At 40.1% G+C, this 20,732-nt stretch overlaps 1 protein-coding gene across 2 annotated transcripts in view; it reads left to right on the top strand.

Moving 5' to 3' along the window:
* SUGCT (succinyl-CoA:glutarate-CoA transferase) overlaps window positions 1-20,732 on the top strand; it is a 374,021-nt gene that overhangs the window by 308,166 nt on the left and 45,123 nt on the right. For both annotated transcript variants that reach the window (XM_089532567.1, XM_089532566.1), the window contains exon 13: window positions 1,977-2,040. In XM_089532567.1, coding sequence (XP_089388693.1) covers window positions 1,977-2,040 — 64 coding nt within the window. The remainder of the gene's footprint in view (window positions 1-1,976; window positions 2,041-20,732) is intronic.

Here is a 20,732-nt window from a genome sequence, read left to right as displayed (position 1 = left end):
TCTGGGTACTCATTTTAGTGACATCAGAAGGATGCAAACCTAAGTCGAGCTTGAGCCCTTTGCTGGTACAGTAGTCCCTTACCTTACTCGGGGGATTCATTCCGGCCTCCCCTCCCCCCCGTGTAAGGGAAATGCAGCATAAGCTCAAGCCCCTTAAAGCTAATGGGGCTCGTGCGCGTGATGGCGCAGTGGCACGGCGGCATGCAGGGGGATGGGTGCACATGCCATTACTCTTTCTGGGACATAGTGCCATTTCTGTATTAAACTCACAACCTTATAGTTTGTGAGTGAGTGGCTGCAGTACAGGCATTTAACCACTGCACCACCAGGGCTCCTACAGACAGAGGTAGGCAGTTCTGGCCAATCTTCTCCCCTTTGGATTCTCTAGATGGCCTACAGCAGGGTCGTAGCCAGGATTTTGGGAGGGGGAGGGTCCAGACTAAGTGCCGCCATTATAATGGCGCTTGGATACAGCAGCATAGCAGCACACACCATTCATTTTATCTAACGGAAGGGGGGGTCCAGACCCCAAAAACCTCCCCCCCCCCCGGCTACGTCCCTGCCTACAGACAGCCAAAAAACACCAAATTAGCTTTTACTTTTAAAAAATGTATTTTTGAAATGGGAAACTGTGTGTGTGGAGGGGAGTGCCTTAAAAATTGAATCATTGCTTCTAGAGGTTTCCAGGAGAGCCAATTCATCTTTTGGGAGGGCTAGAAAAAGGGTAGGGAGTCTGAAAGAGCAGAAAACTGGCATTCAATATAATAATAATAATAATAATAATAATAATAATAATAATAATAATATTTTCCCGCCTCTCCCAGGTGGATTGAGGTGGGATTACAACCCAACAATAACAATAAGATACAAGAATACAAAATATAATTTTCAAGCATTAAAACAGTTAAAAACAGTACAGTCAAACAATTATAAGATATAATATTCTGATTTTGAATAGTAGAGTGAATGATGTCATACAGCATGAATGGCTACAGCCAGCAGAAACAAATCAAGAATACAAAGGACAGGGATGAGGCATGCAATAATGCATATGTGGCAGTCTAAATTCTTCCCATTGTTTTTGAATTAAAAATCCCAGGATTCTTTGCCATTGGTTCTGGTGCTAGGGCTTTTGCCATTTGAAGTCCAGCAACACCTCGAGTACCACAGGTTCCCCAACCCCAGTGAAGAATATGTGAGATTCGCAATGACCATTTCCTGTGGTCTACACTGGGAGAGACTCCTCTCGCTCTCTAAATGGTACTTGTGTTTAGTCGTTCTCTCACTTGGGTGGGCTTTTTCAGTTCCTGAAATAAATGGGCCAACACAACTGAAATGTCCCTCTGATGTATCGTAATGATGTCATTCCATAGATTTTTCATAAAACTAATGCATGCTCTCTTTTGAAGAGATGGGGAGAGATTTCTTTTTCTTTTTCCCCCTTTTTTTGAGTAGTTACATTTCACTTAAATATTTCACTTGTGACTTTTTTGGATGCATTTTCTTTTTCAGGGGAGGAATGTTTAAAAGAAAATTCTGTATAACTAAAGGTTTTAAATTGATATAGCGATGCAAAATGGAAAGAGCAAAGTTTACAGTTCCATTACTTCCCTTCTGGGGAATGTAAAACTACAATCTGGAATATGAATTGTTAAGTAAAATTAATTGTCATGAAGCCATGAAATTCTAGAGAAATCGTTCACCATCATTGACAAGATATTTGCATCTGTATTCATTTGTTTTCAGTTAATAGAGATATAATAATTGAACAGAACAGTAACAATTTTGAAAAAAATGGAAAACTCACCAGCTTCCAGTATTGCACATATAATTCTAATGTATCCTTTTTTCCTCACCTAATGAGACTGGAGTTAGAATGTTGTTTTTAATTTAGAACTTTGTATATCACTGACTGTAACACCTAAAAAACCAGTGATGCTTATTATTATAATGCTATATATGTTGTTGTTTTTTAGGTTCTTCACAACGGACTTGTTATGGCGATGAATCATCCAACTGCAGGGAAGATTGCTGTTCCAGGTTGGTCTGTTTTCTTAAGATTTAAAGTGAAGCACTTTTGAAATCAGGCTAATACCTTGCATGCAACAGAATGTGCTCTATGTCCTGCATCAACAGTTGGATCTCTGCACCTTCAATCAAACCATTGTGCCTGTGGAACCCAAAATACTGCAAGGAAGTCTTTCCCACATTCTGAATACAGCTTCATCCCCAATCTTCAAAAATATTTGGTTGATATTGTCCATTTTGATGTGCCAACTTTTAGGAAAGGAGTGGGCAATCTGTCACATAAATGTGGCACTCAAAGACCACTGGTATGGCCAGCTTGAATACTCTGCTATTGATGTAGTTGCCACTGTAACCGCAAAGGGAAATGGACAGTCAGTTTTATGCATCATGTTTCCTTGCAGAATCAATCCCACTGTTTCACACAGTGTGTATCCTGGTGTGCATTTATATGTGCTTATGTATAGCCTCAGCTGGCCAAATAGCATGGCATGAATCCTCTAGGGCTAGAAATATTCCCCACTTCTGAATTAGGAAAGTATGCACTGGTACTTCTCTGGAATAGATGTTGAAATATCTAGAAAATTATTTCAGCTAAACAGGCATAAGACTGACATGCAAATACCAGTAAATTCCATATGCTCGCAATCAGTAATCTTACCATTCAGATTCTCAAGATAGAAAGTGAATACTTTGGTGCTCTGGAATGGTGACATTGTTTTTGAGCACCATGTTGATTGAATTCTATCTCTTCTGAGATGTTTTTGTAAATGGAGTCCTGGCTAACCAGTAAGATACTGTTGGGCTGTGAGGATAGTGGGCCTTGGACTAGGGGCAACTGTTTGGGTTGGGAGGGCAGGACCAGCTCTAGGTATTTGGCTATCTTAGGTAAGAAATATTTTGGCACCCCCTGTCACTCCTCAGGGTAAGGCAGGTAGGCGGCGAAAGGAGAGAGGGCTCTCCTTAGGGAAACATGTTTCTGGTCAGATGATTTCCTATGATCCAGTGGGGCTCTTTTCTGAATGAGATTTGAGTTCAGCAAGCCTCCAGAAAGTGGGAATTTAATAATTATGGCCTGTTTTGTTTCTCTGTGCCTTAGTTGCCCTGGCCTGACTCATAGACTATGACATGGAAGTCTTTGTTGACATGAATTTCCCCCTAGTCAGAACAGTTCACGTTCTGCCTGGAAGACAGTGAATATTTTGGAAACCCTGCCCAGTAACATATGTTTTTATCAGGAGGTGGTTAACAATGCTTTGCACCAGTCAAAGGCGCCATAAATTATTAAGGGCCATTCCATTATTACTGCATTAGTTATCTAGCTCTTTTTCATTTGAGTGTATAGCATTCCTTGTCTCCTGTGACCATATCTCTCCAGTTCCTGGGGAAGAGAGGAGTCCTTCCAATTTGCATAGCTTACGAAAAACTTTCTTGAACAAGTTTGAGGACCCTTATCTAGAAAAAATCTTGAGCATAGATTTGATGAAATGCTTACTCTTTGTTTTTACAAATGTTTCTGCTAAACTATCTATGAATGGCAATCCTCAAACCATTTATTCCACAGTAGTCCCTTTGAAGTTAATTGCTTACCCTGGAGTCAGTTGGACTAATCTGGAAAAAAAGCAGTGTGTATTTGCACATCTGTGTTTGTTTTAGGTTTACCTTGAGCCTTACATAAATTGTGGCCTCATGTGTTTGTATGAAATGGCAAAATACGGCTGAATCAGAAGGACGGAATTTTCCCTTATGATAAAAAGAAAGAAAGTCTCCTGAGAATAATTTTTTTAAAAGAAAGTTAATTATTGTTACTTTTTGTGATGACTTAGAGATAGACATAAAGTAAATTTGAAATGTGGTGCAGGAGTAATTTGTGATGCAAATAGAGTCCTTTCTACTAGCTTTGACTGCATAATCATATTTTATGCTGAACTGAGTGAAGCACATTAAGAAAAAGAGAGTACTCAGGACTTTATCACACCAAGTTTGAAAAGTGGATTTAGAATAGTAGTGTTAATAGCCATATCTTATCACAGGATGCAGTATCTGTCCAGTAGTTGGTATGTAGTCCATCCACTGCTGGGGTGCTCTTTTTCATTGATAGTCAGAGTCTATCAATGACTCACAATTGCACTGCTTTTCCACTGTTGAGTGAATGTGATAAGATCCTTCTGAAGCTATTATTATTATTATTATTATTATTATTTATTAACCTTTATTTATAAAGCGCTGTAAATTTACACAGCGCTGTTCCAATGTGCAGGCAGATACATGGTGCAAGAGGGCATGGTTATGTTCCTCCTCCCCTCCCCGTCACTATTCCAAAGCAAGCTGTTTTTCTTTTCTTTTTTCCAGTTTCTTTTATTTATTTATGTTTTTAATTAATGGATTGCCATGATTGTGCAATTGTACTAAAATTAGAAATAATAAATTAATAAATACAGACCCAAAGGCATGCTAGGAGGGTAATAGGGCAGGGACATGGGGCTATGGATGCTGGCATACAGAAGAAAGAGGCTGGTATGGAAGCAGCACCATGGCAATTTGGAAGAGCTGTGCAATAATGACTGCCCCCAACCTGGTATGCTTATGTTTCCTAGACTAACTGTAATTGGGGTGCCTTACGTGCCTGGTGGGATAAAGTCCTTATTTAAACTATTGCTGGTCAGGACTCAATTTTTTTGAAGAATAGATCCTAAAAATAATCTGATATGCCATCATCAGATATACATTTCTAATCCGATGACGTCAAGTTGTGTGTGCCTTGAAGTAGCATGTTGATTTATGGCATCCCCTAAATTTCATAGGGTTTTCTTGGGCAGGGAATCTTCAGAGGTGGTTTTGCCAGTTCCTTCCCCTGAAATATAGCCTACAGCAACTGGTAGTCTCCCATCCAAGTACTAACCATAGCTACCCCTGCTTTGCTTCCAGATCATATGGAATCTGGTGCCTTTAGGGTATTTAAGCCCTTGATATCAAGTTAAGAAGTTAAATTTCTCAAAAATTACCTTTGTTATATTTTGAAGAATCCCACCAGCATTTTCATCCATTCCAGTTCTGTAACGAGTTACAAGAACTCTCCCATCATTTTTACATGGAAATTTACATATACATTTTCCTTGAACATTTTTTCTACTGCATACATTTTATATACAGTAAAAGAGACAGTGTGGCATGCTGGTTTGGGAGCTGAAGGAGGAATCTGGGATAGCCATGAGCATCTACACTCTTAGCCTTAGTGGAAAACTATGGCATAACTTCTCTGAATAAGTCTGGTCAAGAAATCCCTAGGATAGAGTCACCATGAATTGTAGCTAGCTTGAAGTCACATAACAATAGGTTTTGTATGCATTTCCTCCCAACATCCACTTTTTTAAACATATTTTTCTAGCTTACAGTTTTGTGCATTTTTCAAATAAACATATTTTTCAGCTGTGTACATTTTTTATCAAATGTCCATATGGTTATGTGATGTTATTTTTCTTCATTTAAATCTACTGTAAGCCCTGGGGATTTTGAGTTTCTGAGGCACGTATCCACCCTGTTGTCATGCTTATGCCATGGGAAAGGGATATTTTTGTTAAGATAGGCAAACCTAACAAATTTATTTTCTATCAATATATCCTTATCCCCAGATTTTTTATCCACAGATTCAAGCATCCATGGTTTGAAAATACTAAAAAAGTATAAATTCCAAATATCAAACCTTGATTTTCAATTTTATAAAAGGGACACCATTTTGCTATGTCATTGTATTTGGACTTGAGCATCCATGGATTTTGGTACCCATAGGGGATCCTGGAACCAAATCCCAGCGGAGAACAAGGACCCACTGTATTGGAGGATACCTCTGAAGACTACTCAGAGACATCAGTGCAGAATACAAGAATCAGATTACTTACAGTAATGAAGTAGTTTGAACATATCTTATTGGTCATATGATCACTTCTGTTAATTGATATTATTTTCTGAGTTGCCATACTTTCAGAGGTTCAGCAGTGTCTGGGGAGTGTAGGACCTTTGCCTGAGAGGCTGCTGTAAATAACCACCAAGACACAGAGCTGGAGGAAAGGCCACAACTGTATTGATCAAACTCAAACAATTGGTAGGGTTGGCACAAAGCATAAGGTCAGGATCTGCGAGATCAGACAACCCCATGTTTGTCTGATCAGCAATAAGCCTGGTAACCGCCAGGCATTGGGATGACCTAGGGGCTAAGGAACGCCAAATGACCACCATGCCACCATGGGCTCACTTGTTCCTTAAGCCCCTAGTCACCGGGAGGCGCTCCGGCGTTATGGCCCCCGCAATGGCCACAACGCCTGCCCTATTCGCCCCTGGGTCCCGAATGACTCCCAAACCAGAACTCCGTAGCCCTGGTACCACACCATGCAGATCCATGGCCTATGCTGCTGAACCATAGTTGTGACAAGAAACCCACAGACCCAAGCAGTGGGAGGGTGGGAGAGCCAAGCTGCAAATGATGCCGGGGACCGGGACGCACCGCCTTAAATAGGCACCCGGCCCTGGCCGATGACGTGACTCGGGAGTCCCTCCTCCAGAGCAGCTCCACCAATGAGCTGCTCTGGAGGACTGGAACTCCTGACCACAGAGTTCCGCTCTGCCCGTCCTAGAGCATTGCGGGGTGGAAGGGCCTTCCCTTCCGCCCTGCAAGCCAATCAGGGTGGAGGAATCACCCCAGAGGAACTCTGGGGTGGATTGCTGCTGCTCTTGTGGCAAAGCGGCCTGCCCGCCGAGTCGGGCGGCCGCTTTTTTCTGTGGTGGTACCCAAGATAAGGCCTACTGTTCCAAAGGTATTTGCTTTTTATCCACTGTGAAGGTCAAATCTATTTTCCTTTTTTTGAACTGAATAATAATAGTTTACACCCAAGCATAAAGTTGCATCCTATTAACATTTACTAAGTGGGGCTTCCTTCTGGCTAGAAATGGATAGAGTTGTACTTCAATAAGAAATCACCTTGCCTGCAAAAACATGTAATATATTTGAAAGCTTCATTTGTCACTTTTGAAAAGCTGCCATCTTAACTGCGTAAAAAGAAGCAAACTAGCAAAACAAACAAAAAACCCAACAAAAACCCCCACAAACAAAAACAAACAACGTCTTGATTCCTTCAGAAGAAAATATCAGGTAGCAATAACCTGTTCATGTTACATGCAGCCCACAGTCTCTCTTTGAGAAAAGAGATACTCCTCGTGAGACAAGATCATACTGCAAGAACAGGAAAGGAATGAAAAGGGATGTTGCCATGGCTGTCAAGAGGACTGCAAAAATAGGAAGAAAAGTGGTTTTTCACCCACACTATTATCCACTTATTAAAAGTCAAAATCTGCAACAGTGTAGTGAGGTTAAAATGAACGGTCTTATTCTCTGATGACGTCCCATTCTGATGAGCTTCAGTTAAGGGCTTATACTGAAGTAGACAGCTAAATGTTTTTATTAGTTGTGCAGAAGAAGCACAGGTATTTTTTTCCTGGCTGAGAAGGGTTGAATATGCATGAATACAGTGAGCCAGTGTGGTCATGTCCCAAGCATATAAAGTGCAAAAATAGTTCACATAGTCTTATCAGCTCCCTTTGATAGAATTTTCCATTTACACATTCCTCTAAATGCTCATGTCTGCAAGTTTATTGGCAGCAGTCATACTCATATTGGCTGATAGCTTGCATGTGTCCTTTGCCAGCCTACCATACTAAATCTGGATATAAATGCCATTATTATATATGCTGGATGCAAAGTTGTTCTCCAGTCTCCCTTGATTTCAATTGGTGTTCTTTAGGCAGACTAAAGAAGGCAGACTGTAACAAAATTTTTCAGACAGTTGGCCATGAAACCACATTCTCTATCTACGGGTCCATCTACACTGTAGAAACATTGTAGTTTGTAAATGCTGTAACTCCAGCCTATGAAATCCTAGGATTTGTATTTTTACCATGTCTTTAGCCTTCTCTGCCAAAGTGTGCTGGTGCTGGTGCCTTCAAAAGTACAAATCCCAGGTTTCTATAGAATGAAGCCATGGCCATTAAAGTTGTATCAAACAATTTATACATTGAATTAATTCATTTTACTGCTATTAGCATAGTAGTCTCCCTCTGTCCATGGAGCAGGAGAAAGAACCTTTTCCAGCAAATTTTTCTGTAACTTCTAATAATCATAATCATAATCATCATAATAATAATTTATATTTCCCTCCTCTCCCTGTGGATTTACCAGACTGAACAGATTGTAACCTTTTGTAAAGGTGTTGTGAGGCATCATGATTATCCAGAGGCAGACCTAGAGTAGCAAAAGCAAAAGTTAATGCCCATATATTCACCATCTCATTCCCAGCTGCCATTTTGCAATATGGGTTGGTGCTGAGGAAGGAACACATCTTAGCAAGGCTTTCTGTGCTTAGACTACCCCTTTGCCTGTTCATACCATAGTAAGGCTATAGTTGAGTCAAGCCTGGCCATAAGATGTAGAAGTGTGACAGAGAGACCCAGGAGGCTAAAAGGAATTACAACTGTCTTCCTACTGTGCTTTGGAAATGCAAATCTTCCTGCTGCCTCTTGTACTTGCCTCATTCTTCTTAATGGTACAACCAGCCCTGTTCACAGGACTTTCTGGATTGTTATTGTGGCCTGTTAAGAAGCAAATGAAAACCACTTGCTAAAAGAACACAAAGGAAGGAGACAGTGAAACAGTTTCTGCCACTTTGTTCCAGTGTTGGTGCTTCTTAGAATTACAGGAAGAACAAACATTTGACAAGGTTTTTATTTGCTGGTGGCACTGTGAAATCCCTCTTTCTCTTTTACAGTAGCACCCTTTCGGAGGGAAAGCATGCATGGAATTTATGGCTTTGTTTTTAAAATTAAAATATTTATAGAAATATTGAAAAAAGACCTAAATGCATTTGGACTATTTTAAACATAGGCTTATTAAAAGGATTCTTTCCTCCAAAATTTTGTCATTGTCTGTGGAGGTCCATAAGGAGATTCGTTTTGTTAGCAAAGCAAATAAAAGGATACCAGACTAAAATGAACTTGCCTAAGCCTTTTGTTCCTCTGATTGTTCCAAGATTATGAGTTAATTTCCCTGCCAGTGGAAGATTTCGAGCCCTGCTCAACCAGTTTCTAGTGTTCACTCCCTTGAGCACTTTCCAGTACTGTGATTTTGAGATGAGCTGCTTCCAGAAGCAATATTAGTACTCGTTCTGAAGCTACATTTCATTTTCCCTTGAAAGGTCCAAGAGGAATGAAATGTCACACTGTTTAGTGGCTTTCTGGTCATTATTCAAATTATGTTTATGACTTTATCTCAGCAAGACTATGTTGCCTATGCTGCAGTGCCCAAACAGCTGAGACAGGAAAGCCTCTGTGTGCAAATCTCCAATGGATCCAGTCACTGAGTCAATTATCAGTTTAAAGCGTATGTAAGCTGCTTTTCAGCTGGTATGATTTTTCAGATCAATAAAATCAAGACAGTCCCTGTTCGCAGGCTTACAGTCTAAAAAGGTGCAACACAAAAAAATATGACAGAAAATAAGAAAACTAAATTCTTAATGTTATACAGTTCTTATGGTGACAAGCTGTGGTGGAAATGGGCTACTGATCTTTCTAAGGAAAGAAAAAGGATCTGACCTTCACTGACTCCACTGCAATACAGCCCAAAGTGTTGCTCTTATGGTGACTAATTGGAATCTGTTGGCTTCTTGTCAGTGCCACCAGTAGGATCTCAGATGACATTACATAAATCCCTGATTGTGCAGGGCTCCCTCTTCCATAGCAATCTACTACTCACATTATTCAGAGAGAACAAAACTGGAAGAAATCAAAACGACACCAAAGGAGGTTCCATCTCCTTCTCCAAACAACATAAAAAGCACTTGGATGACTATGTGCTCACCATCTACTCTATGAGAATAGAGACTTTCGCACATAAAATCATGGTGTGAAACAAACGGGCTGATGGGGGCAGCTTCTAGGTGCTCATGGGGCATGGCGTTTCCATGATGTATGCCCTCTGCATGCCTGGTTGCTACCCAGGGGCCACTCTGGAGCCACTTAAGACAGCCCAAATCTGGACCCAAAGGAGCAGATCTTTTCCGCTCCCATTTGGGGCTGTGGCAGGAGGCTTTCTCAGGGCTGCGACATGTGTTTGCTGTGGCCCTGGGGCAATCAGGCTGGGAACAGCTTCTGGCTGCTTCTTTTTGTCCATCAGCTTTGCCCCCATGAGTGTCTGTCAGGACCCAACTCTGGTCTGGACTATTTTGTTAAACTCAGAAGATAACTGGCAAGAAATACTCTCTGCAGTCCTTGAACAGCACAAAATGTGCACGTGGCTCACAATCTAGTTACCTGCATTATTCAGTTACTGAAGCATGTAAAAAATTCTGTCTATATCTACGGCTGATCTGTCTGACTTGCCATCATGTGGACAGAGATAGGGAGAGATGGAAGTGGGGGGGGGGGGAGTTGGTCAGTGGTTAGAGTGCATCTTAAGGTTCTCACATGGCCAATTACTTAGCTCAGTCTGATGAACTAAACAGGGTTGTTTTGTGGGTATAATGAGAAGAAGATCCATATATGCTACTTTGATCTCATTGGAGAAAGATGTGGTATATATACAAATACTAAATAAAAAATAAACCATAATGTTGATAAAATTTGCAGGGCCATAGAAGTGCATTAAAGTTATTAAGTGATTGCTATAGTTTGTTACTAGTTCTCAGAAAGAAAAAGTCATTAAAAATGGAGGTGGGGGTAGGGCTTTCATTTGACTGAATGCGAGTGTATGTGCAATAACATATAATTTGTTAACTGTAGTTCTTCTTTATCTGGCTGTTAACAATGCAGTGGGGGGCCAGAGTTGTGGTTGGAAGAAGATCCAGGAGGATTAGATCTATGGACAGAGAAGAATGTTCTTTGAACAATGTTGACTTCCATTGAGGGATTTTGCAGGAAATTAAGGAAATCGGCACGGCGTGACATTGTTTCCTGCAGCTAGGAGATCTCACACAATAGGAACAACAACAACAGAATTTGGGGTGGTGGGGGATATATTCCTTTCCATTTAGAGTGAGCACCTCTCCCTGAACTTCTGATCCTGTCTGCTTCTCATCACACATTCCTTTTTTCATGCATAGCTGATGTTGCTTGAGAAATTTTAATTTTGCTTCACTATTTATGGCACATTGGAGACAAACAGCCTCACCAGCATCACCATTACTTCATTCATCTTTTTTAGTCATCAGTGCTGACTGCTTATGTCTTTTACATTCACCGGGCTGAGTTCAATTTTAAGGAATTCAGTGCCTTTTCAGGAACTCAGCAGAAATGATGCATGTCACCTCATTTGGAAATGCTCTAAAAGCTGGAAGAGGGGGATGATAGGGAGAACTACTTTAATAAATATGTAATAACTTTACTGACATTGATTAGTGATCATAGATCCAAAAAAAAAAAGAGAAGCAGGGAGGGAGTAAATGAAGACAAAAATCTAAGTATTTTTTAAAAGTTTAATGTTGTTTTCTGCTTGTTTTTGGTTGATGGTAGTTTTAACTGTGTCTTTTATTATTCACAAGTAAATTTTATAGATGTTTTAGCTGCTTCAGGACTTTTAGTTGAGAAGAAGGCAAGTTTTTTTTTAAAAAAAAAAATAAAAATGAATATTTTTAAGCTTGCAGTATTTGAATATGGAATACATAATGTCCAGGGCTGAAACAAAAGTTGGAATCAAAATAGTAGTAGATTGAAGGAAATGGGACTTGGATAAGTTGTTGTTAGTAACTAACAATTTCTGTTGATTTCTGTGATTTATTTTAATCTGAAACATTTTCAATCAGTAACCAAACTCCACAAACAGATACTGACCTTGTTCAGACTTAACACTAATCCACCACAGCTGGTGGTGAGGAACAGATTGGAGCATCTCCTTCCTGTTTCAACTAATTGTAGTTTATTGTTACATTCAACAATGTCAGCTTTAATACCATGAATCATTTGTTTGCATGACAAGGGAATGGAAGTCTGAGTTCAAATTCCCCAAAAGATGATGTTCAGAACTATCATACCTGACAGTACTAATCATCTGTGTGCACTATTCCCATCTAGACAGAGAAGCCATTCACACATTCCTAGTGCTCTGTGTGACAATCTGACCCTAGAAATAGCATGCACACAGTGTCCCTACATGTGCACATGTACATCCAATATGACCATGTACATGAAAAAATAGCTTTCATGAATATGTAGCTAAACCACTTGGGAAGCATGTACAATTCATAAAGAAATGGGAGCGCCACTACATTTATTGGTCCTGAAGAGAAATCTTCATAGGACAAGAGACTACTGTTTGGACAAAATATGGAAAAACAGAATGGTTTCTTACTGGCAAAGGAGTCAGGCAAAGATGCATTCTTTCACCCTGTTTGTTCAATTTGTATGCAGAAAATAATATAAGAAGAGCAGGTTTAGACTCAGAAGAAGGAGTGAAGATAGGAGGATGGAACATGAACAATCTAAGATATGCGGACGACACCATACTACTAACAAAAAGCATCACAGGCTTGGAACAATTACTAAGGAAGGTTGAAGAAGAAAGTGTAAAGGCAGGCTTAACGCAGAACGTAAAGAAAACAAAAATAATGACCATGGAGTAACTACGTAAATTCAGCCTAGACAATGAGGAAATCGAAATAGTTAAAGAGTTTCCATACCTTGGATCAAGCATTGGTCAAAATGGAAACTGCAGTCAGTGAATCAGAAGACTAGGGCGGGATACAGACGGGCAAAAAGGGGTGTATTCATGACGTCATGAAGGTAGAGCCTTCAGACGGGCCTTACCTGAATGCCGCCATGAACACGCCCCCTGCATGCCCCAAGCGGGAAGAAGCGGCATTAAAAAGGTGCTGCTTTTCTCCGCTTCTTTTCCATTTGATGCGCAGCTGCGCAGCTCCGTCTGTAAGCTGCTGCACCGGTACGTCAGAATTGCTACACCACTAATTTAAGTTGCCCATTTAAAAGCTCCGTGTCTGCTGCGTCGCATAATGAGTCGGGGTCCTGGAACATGCGCAGTTTGCAGTCAGGCTTTAATTGCAGCGTCAGCTGCCATGCAGGTGTGGAAGCTGTAGCACAGCTGCAGCGCATTTTAAGACTCGTAACCCTAACCCTAACCCTAACCCTAACCCTAGAGCAACATGTACGCATGCGCTGCTTGGAAAGTTTGGACTTTAAAGTGAGCCCCTACACACATTCCTGTGCCATTTTCACCTAACAATAAAAACCGCTAAAACTGTAAATATTTACATATGTACAAGGAAGGTGATGGGGGATGGCAGGGGGACAGCGGTGGCAGCAGCGACAGCTGTGGCTGTGCACTGCAGATTCAGCAAGAGCGCGGGGACCAAAGGAGAGGAGGCATCCATGATGCTGGTGACACTGGCAAAGTGCAAGTGGACAAGGATGCCAACACCAGCTGATCACCAGCTGGCAGGAGACCACCATTGTTCTTGGGCAAAGCAGGGAAAAAAGTTTTAAAGGGGCTTGGGCACTTTAAATGTGCACATAGGCTTTCTGCCGCCGCTGCTTAGCGCTGCAGCTGCGCATCCGCCAGCCGGCAAAGGAAAAAAAAAAAAGCCCCGTTTTTGGCCACCCGTGAGGAAGCTGCCTCTCTCTTTGCAGCGTCCTCCGAGGCGGTGGTTTGGAAACTGCGGATCAGAAATGGCCCCAGGTGAGGCGTCTTCACTGCCCCCCATGTGGAAGCCCCATCTCCTGAGCCACGCCCCCGGGGCGGGCGGTCTGGAGGCTCCGTATTCAGCAGAATACACCTCCAAGACGTCTTCCCCTGCCCGTTTGTATCCCGCCTAGGAATGGGAAGGGCAGCTATGAAAGAACCAGACAAGAGCATTAAAAAAATAAAAATGTATGACTGAGCACTAAAGTTAGACTGTCCAAATCACTGTATTCCCCATCAGCATATATGGATGCAAGAGCTGGACAGTGAAGAAAGCAAATAAGAAGAGAATCAATTCATTTGAGTTGTGGTGCTGGAAAAGAGTGCTGAGGATACTGTGAAAGCCCAAAAGACAAAAATAGCCAAGATGTCTAAACTGAGGCTGTCATATTTCAACCACATCGTGATAAGGTAAAATTCATTAGAAAAGACAGTAGAAAAGTAGAGAACATTAGAAAGGGAAGAAAGAGAAGAAAAAAGAGAGGCATCTATCCAGATGGATAGATTCAATTAGGGAGGTCACAAGCCTGAAATTACAGAACCTAAGCAGAGCAGTAGAAGACAGAGTTTTGGAGATATTTCATCCACAGGGTCACTATGAGTCGGGGTTGGCTTGAGGGCAGTTAACAACAAACAACAAACAATTCTGACATGTAGTCCTAATGACAAGTTAATTAAATTTGAATATGGCTAGTGACAGAGATGATTTCAATGGATTGGCTCCTTTGCGTCAGAGGTTAATATCTTATCTCTTTCTTTTTCTTTTCTATTTTTGTCTTTAAAAATTTCCAGGCACCAGAACAGATTTTACTGTACGGGAAGGCATTTTAAAATTGCACCATAGATTTGCCTAATAAAAATGTGCTCCTGGGCCAGGTTCATGCCATTCATTTAGCCCCGTGGCAATCTTAGCTGTGATAGGGACAATAAGTCTTTAAAGTATAGCAGAGAAAGTTAATTCTCTGTCTAAGTTTATATCACCAGAAAGAAGTACTTTGCAGACTGTTTGGAACACTCTAAACAACTGCCCAGAAAGAAAATGCAGGTGGGTTATACTTCCTCCCCAGCATGTGTTCTAAATGTTCGAAGTTAGCCTCCTTCATCTTGTACTATGGGAGGAAAGCCATGTCATACAGAGGCAGAGATAACTTATTTATTTTATCTTTTTTTCTTGATGTGCTATACATTGCATGGTGAAAAGGAAGTCTTTGGTTAACCTGTTCTCAGTCTTTATATCATTATGCTTAAAGGCTTTGTATAATTCTCTTCTTTCCAATGGGTCCCTTTTTTTGGAATGACCCTTCCTTTAGATAGGATAGCATAAGCAGCCTAACCCACATTGAAGGTCATTTTGGAGCAATTACAGATCAGCATATGGTAAACAACTTTATTTTCTTATTTTTACATCCACAAAAATTGGGCGGTGTTTGGATTTTATCTTACTGCCTCTGTACAATTATGTCAGTAGTTGCAGCCAAAGAAAAGGTATGTTTTCCTCTTAACTAATTTTTGCAAAATATATAAAATAATTACAATCAGTCAGTAGCTTGCCTTCAGATTTATGACTTTATCTTGAAGACAAATCCCTTCCATTATCAAAGAGTGATATTTTTCTCCACCAGCAATGTATTTATGTTCTTCGTGTTAACTGAATAGTTTGAATTATAGTATAAACATATTTTGGATAGCAAATTAACAAAGAAGAGTTGTTTTTAACATCACTATGTTCTAGATTTTCATAAATTTTATTTTTATTTCCAGAAAATCCTGGAAATAAATCCTGCAAATAAGTTGAAGGACGTGGATTTGTTTATCAGATATTCACGTTGAGATATATTCCCACCAAAGAAGTGTCCTGGACTGCAGCCAGCACACACAGACACATGCCGATAAGGAAGGCAATTAACTATGGAGCTGGAAGTAGTCCACAAACCTTGCAGGAAGAAAAAGAGAAAGCAAACTGAAAGCCGAAGCCAGGATAACAGAGGTCACAATAGTCAGTCCAGTCCAGGGTCAGGTCAGCCAGAAGGTAGAAGGGAGCCAGTGCAGGCAGCAGTCACACCAAAGGATCATGCAATAAACTCTAGCACTGAGTTGGTGTCTCTCTGTTCATTAAGTAAGAGAAACTCTTCCCCATGCCACCTGAGGCTGGTTAGCTAATTGTCTTGCAGCAATTCTCTGGAACCTGCATCTGCCAGCACTTTCAGCCCTGCGCTGCCTGAAGGAGGGAACCTCCAAGCCTGGTTCCTCCCCAGAGTCACCACTAGGCTACTGTGTCACCAGAGGAATCCCATCAGCATTAGGACCTGGCTGATCCTCCTCCTCTGGGGCTGGGAGATCAGGGCTGGCTTCTGGCAGAGCAGGATGAGCACCTGGTGTAGCCTCAATTGCCTCTTGCTCTGGAGGAGCCCCATCCTCCTCCTCCTCCTCCGAGACCTGCTCTTGGCTGGCCATGACAAGAGGACATGTTAAATAGAAGTGTTTACTCTCCAGAATCCAATTGTTCCAGAAGTAAATATTTTTAATAGGCCAGCAACTTGATTCTAAGCATTTGTGCTGGCATCACTGTCAGCAGCACTAATTGGTGACATGTAATCCTGTTGAATTTTATTGTTGCGTTTGTGTGTTTTTTAAGCCCACTCTGTGTACGGTTCACTACATTACAACTGTCATGTGCAGTAGTCAAAGGTGTTACCACAATTTCTAGCCACAAATACATATACTGTGTGATGCTCTGATTTCTACCATCGCAACTCATCTTAGATCTGAAGTTGCTTATTTCTAACTTTGTTTCTACAGTATCATCCAGCGCTTTCCTTTTCTTCCTTGTGACAAGCTCAGCCAGGTGGTTGGACAGTCCTTTGTGGCCTGTTGTAAAACATGCATGTAGGCCCCATGTGCATTGTAAAATAACCAAATTACTTCAACACACATAAATTTCAAGTATCGTTATGATTTTTCATAATTAGAGGGTAGGAAAAAATGTTTTCCACTGGCTACAATGAATCTCCATTCCACTAAAAGTAAGAATATGTTTTCAATATTTAGATGATTCTGCTCAAGTATTAAAGACAACTAGAGGCTGGCTAAATGCATTCTTTCATGTACTCTTCCTATATTTCTTCCTAATGGAGTTCAATACCATCAGATTCTCCCCAAAGAAAGAGAATCACCCAGTATCATTTACAATACATGAATCTTTGTGTTTTTGTGAGCTGTTTCAATGGCTTTAAGTTTTAGTCTCACCACTTTTCCTTGTTCACTTACATGGCTGGCCTTTTAAAATGTCTAAGCAGGATTCAAAATAAGCCAGACCCTGTACTATCTAACACAATGGTCCTCAAACTGTGCTCTTTAAGAGATTTTGGATTTCATCTCCCAGAAGCCTTAGCAGCACATTTAAATGAAACCTAATTGCAGCCTCCCTGCAAGTTATCTGTGCAGTGTGTCTAGAACAACAGCCACAAACAATCCCCCTCCCCCAGTACCTCCCCCCAAACCCCTTTCTGTTGTGTTGACAACAATATATAATGCAAGATCGAGGGTGATACAGTCGGCCCTTCTTATACACATATTTTTTATACACTGATTCAAGCATGCACAGTTTGAAAACGTTTAAAAAAGTATAAATTTCAAATATCAAACCTTGATTTTCCATTTTTTTTATAAGGGAGACCATTTTGCTATGTCATTATATTTAATGGGACTTGAGCATCCACAGATTTTGTTATCCACAGGGGATCTTGGAAGCAAACCCCAGAATATAACAAGGGTCCCCTGTACAAAAACATGCCTTTTGTTCATTTACTGTGATAAAAATGCTTGACATGAGCACATGAGTATTTAGAGTATTTGTATGCTTTAACACAGAGATATATTTGGGAGGGGGGGACGTATCAGTATATATACAGAAATGCATGTTGACAAACAAATTTCCATGCTGTTTTTTTTTGGGGGGGGGGAGACATAGATTGACACACGTATGAGTGATGTGAAAGGGACATGGACTGGTAATGTATCCATCTATACTGTAACTTCTGTTCATCAAATGAATAATGAATGAATGAATGAATGAATGAATGAATGAATGAATGAATGATTCTGTTGAAAGATGCTCTACAGGTTGCTGTTTTTTAACCATCTGTCTTTAACAATTATAAGTATAACACCCTCCCCCAATCCCTGGCTACATTTGGACTCCATAAGTTTGAAAAAGAAGGGATTCTGGCTAAGATTCAAATTTCTGTGTTTGTAGTCCCTCTGGGGAATATAGAAGCTAAGGATGAGGACTAGGATTTAATAGTGGCAGTATATTTACTTTTGCTACTTTCCTAGCTTGCTAGTCAAAGTTTAGTGGTTTAATTCCTGAAAGAGAATTCTTACTTCCTGGCTTTCATTTGCTCCACAAATCAAAGCCCCGATAAACTCTGCTGTAGGATCTGTTCATGGCCAGATTATAAAACTGAAACATGTTTCCAATAGACTGCTCTTCAAATCTCCTTTTTTCTTTGGGATCCCTGGCAGCAACTACAGTATGTGGGTTTTTTCAGTGTTCCATACATTTCCATGACTTTGACAGGATTTTGCAGACGTTTTTAGAGAACCTAGAGAGGAACTCCTTGCTGGGTTGTGCACACTAGATTTTGGGAAAGGGTTGATGAAAATGATGATGATGCTTGGGTTCAAGCGTCCAGAATTCTCCCATCCCATCCATGTTAGCTGGAAGATTCTTGGAGTTGTAGTCCAAAAAAAAATACTTTTTTCTCTGAATGCCTAAGCTGCATATTTGGCATTTAATAATGGAGCAATGTCTATTTTGCATTGAAATGTTGTTTAAAAGTAACCAGTCACACATTCAGAGATAGCCTGGCAGTTACATTTAATACCGTAGGGTTTTTTTTTATATATAATTTGTATACTGCTTAAACACTCTTGGAAAGATATATAAGTTTTGATTATGTATTGGCTTATTTCTCTGGTCTCAGATTTCAAATCTTTTCTAAATACAGCAGCTGTGACTTGTAATGATAGTGGAATGTTAGCGTTAAACTCAGATTTGCCTTAAACATCCTGATATAATGGATTCACAGTTTGCCTACCAGCAGCGCTCTTCCACTTTGTAACATTTAGCTTATAGGGACATCAGCATAGATTTAACAGCGTTGAGTCTGTTTAGTATTTGCTTTTCATATAATCGAACGTGTGCAAACTAAGTTCCTTAGGAGAATTTTGTGTTCCGAATGCTGTTCTTAGAAGGGAGGCTGGGACTATTAAAATAAAATCTAGTCTGTGGATCAGTATACTTACCTATTGGCAAAAATTGCACAAAACTTCTGGAGGTCTGACAAATTTAATTTTTCTGGATTCTTTTAAATCCTCTTGGAAAATTTCTCTTCTCAAGAAATTAAATGAGCTAGGTCTCAACAAAAATGAAATTCTAAAGCTTGATGCTGATAGAGCTAAATCTATTATTAAACAAAAAATCCTAGAAGTAGAAAGATACATGGACTTCGCTTCCCTCTCAAAATATGCCATGTTCAGTGTTCAAACTTTGGTCCCCTCCCCAGCTCCATATCTGTTCCATGTTACCCTCTTGAAGTTTAGAAGGGCTTTAACTCTGGCACGTTTCAATGTGTTGCCCACGGCCATGTTGGAAGATAGATTCAAAAAAACACCTTTTGAACTTCGTTTTTGCCCATGTGGCTCAGGCGCTGTTGAAACCAATGAGCATGTTCTCCTTTATTGTCAATTCTATAGAGACATTCATCACCAACTGATTAGCCCACTACTGAGTAAATTCCCAGGTAAAACTGACTCCTTCTATTTACGCCTCCTATTGGATAACAATGATTCTACAGTATCCCATAAGGTGGCTAAATTTTGTTACATTGTTTGTAAACTGCGCCCTCAACTGACAAATGGTCATTTTATTACCGTGTAGAAAGATCTGTTTGGATATTGTATATGTATAGTCTACTATCAGTTTATATTTTAACCTGTTACTGTTATACTGATACGCTGTTTGTGTGGTTTTGTTTTTATACTGGTCAAAGACCGAATAAATTTTATTACTATTACTAGTTTACAAGGAAAAAATCTAAAATGTACTGAACTGATTCATGTGACAGTTATTTAAAAAGTCTAAGAGAAAAAGAGTGTGACCACAGAGATCTTTTTTGCATCTTCTTTGAACAACAATGGTACACTGCAATCAAACCTAAAAATTTTATCAGTACATCCTGATTATTTCACTTAGTAAAAAATATTGACTTGGAGGAGAAACAGTGGATTGGATGGTGGTGAAGATGGAATAGAGAGAACTTGCACCACAATATATTGTTGCAGGCTTCTCTTTTTAATCCTCACCCATTTGGAGGGAACATTTTGCTAGGTTTTACTAAGCTGAGTCATAGTTAATTACAGAATTCATAGGCATTTACAACATTGTCACTTGAGGAGTTGTAAACAGTGTCCCTCAATTTCATCTTCTTCTAGGCAAAAAGGAGTATGATCAAAATTGTCCTAGCTAATTTGTTACATTATTTGTGACATCCTCCTTTTCTTCTTCCCCACTCCTTCTTTTGTCCTCACCGATGTACTGTATCAGGTGAGAAAAATCCCCATTACATTTTTTTGGTGAACCTTATGGTTGTGAAATACAAGTAATCTATTTTGGACTTCAGTATATTGGTCTCATTTGGGGCTGCTGCTGCTGCTGCTGCTGTTGTTGTTGTTGTTGTTGTTGGGATGAGCCACTGGAATTCTCAGTGGGTTCAGGAAATACAAGACATGTAAAATTACCTTTCTGCCACGTGTAACTCTACTGCTAATCTTAAATATATCAGGATAAGAGACAATACAAAAATGATTTGAATGAATGAATGAATGAAATCCCACAAATTCATTCAGTCCAGTTTTTTTTTTAAAAAAAATCCACCTTGTGGAGAATTTAGATGTTTCGTAACCATCCTTCATC

This window comes from Sceloporus occidentalis, unplaced genomic scaffold (assembly GCF_023333645.1).
Source record: "Sceloporus occidentalis isolate IW3139 unplaced genomic scaffold, rSceOcc1.0.p SCAF_7, whole genome shotgun sequence".
Classification (NCBI taxonomy): domain Eukaryota; kingdom Metazoa; phylum Chordata; class Lepidosauria; order Squamata; family Phrynosomatidae; genus Sceloporus; species Sceloporus occidentalis.
This window is presented reverse-complemented; position numbering and strand designations above follow the sequence as displayed.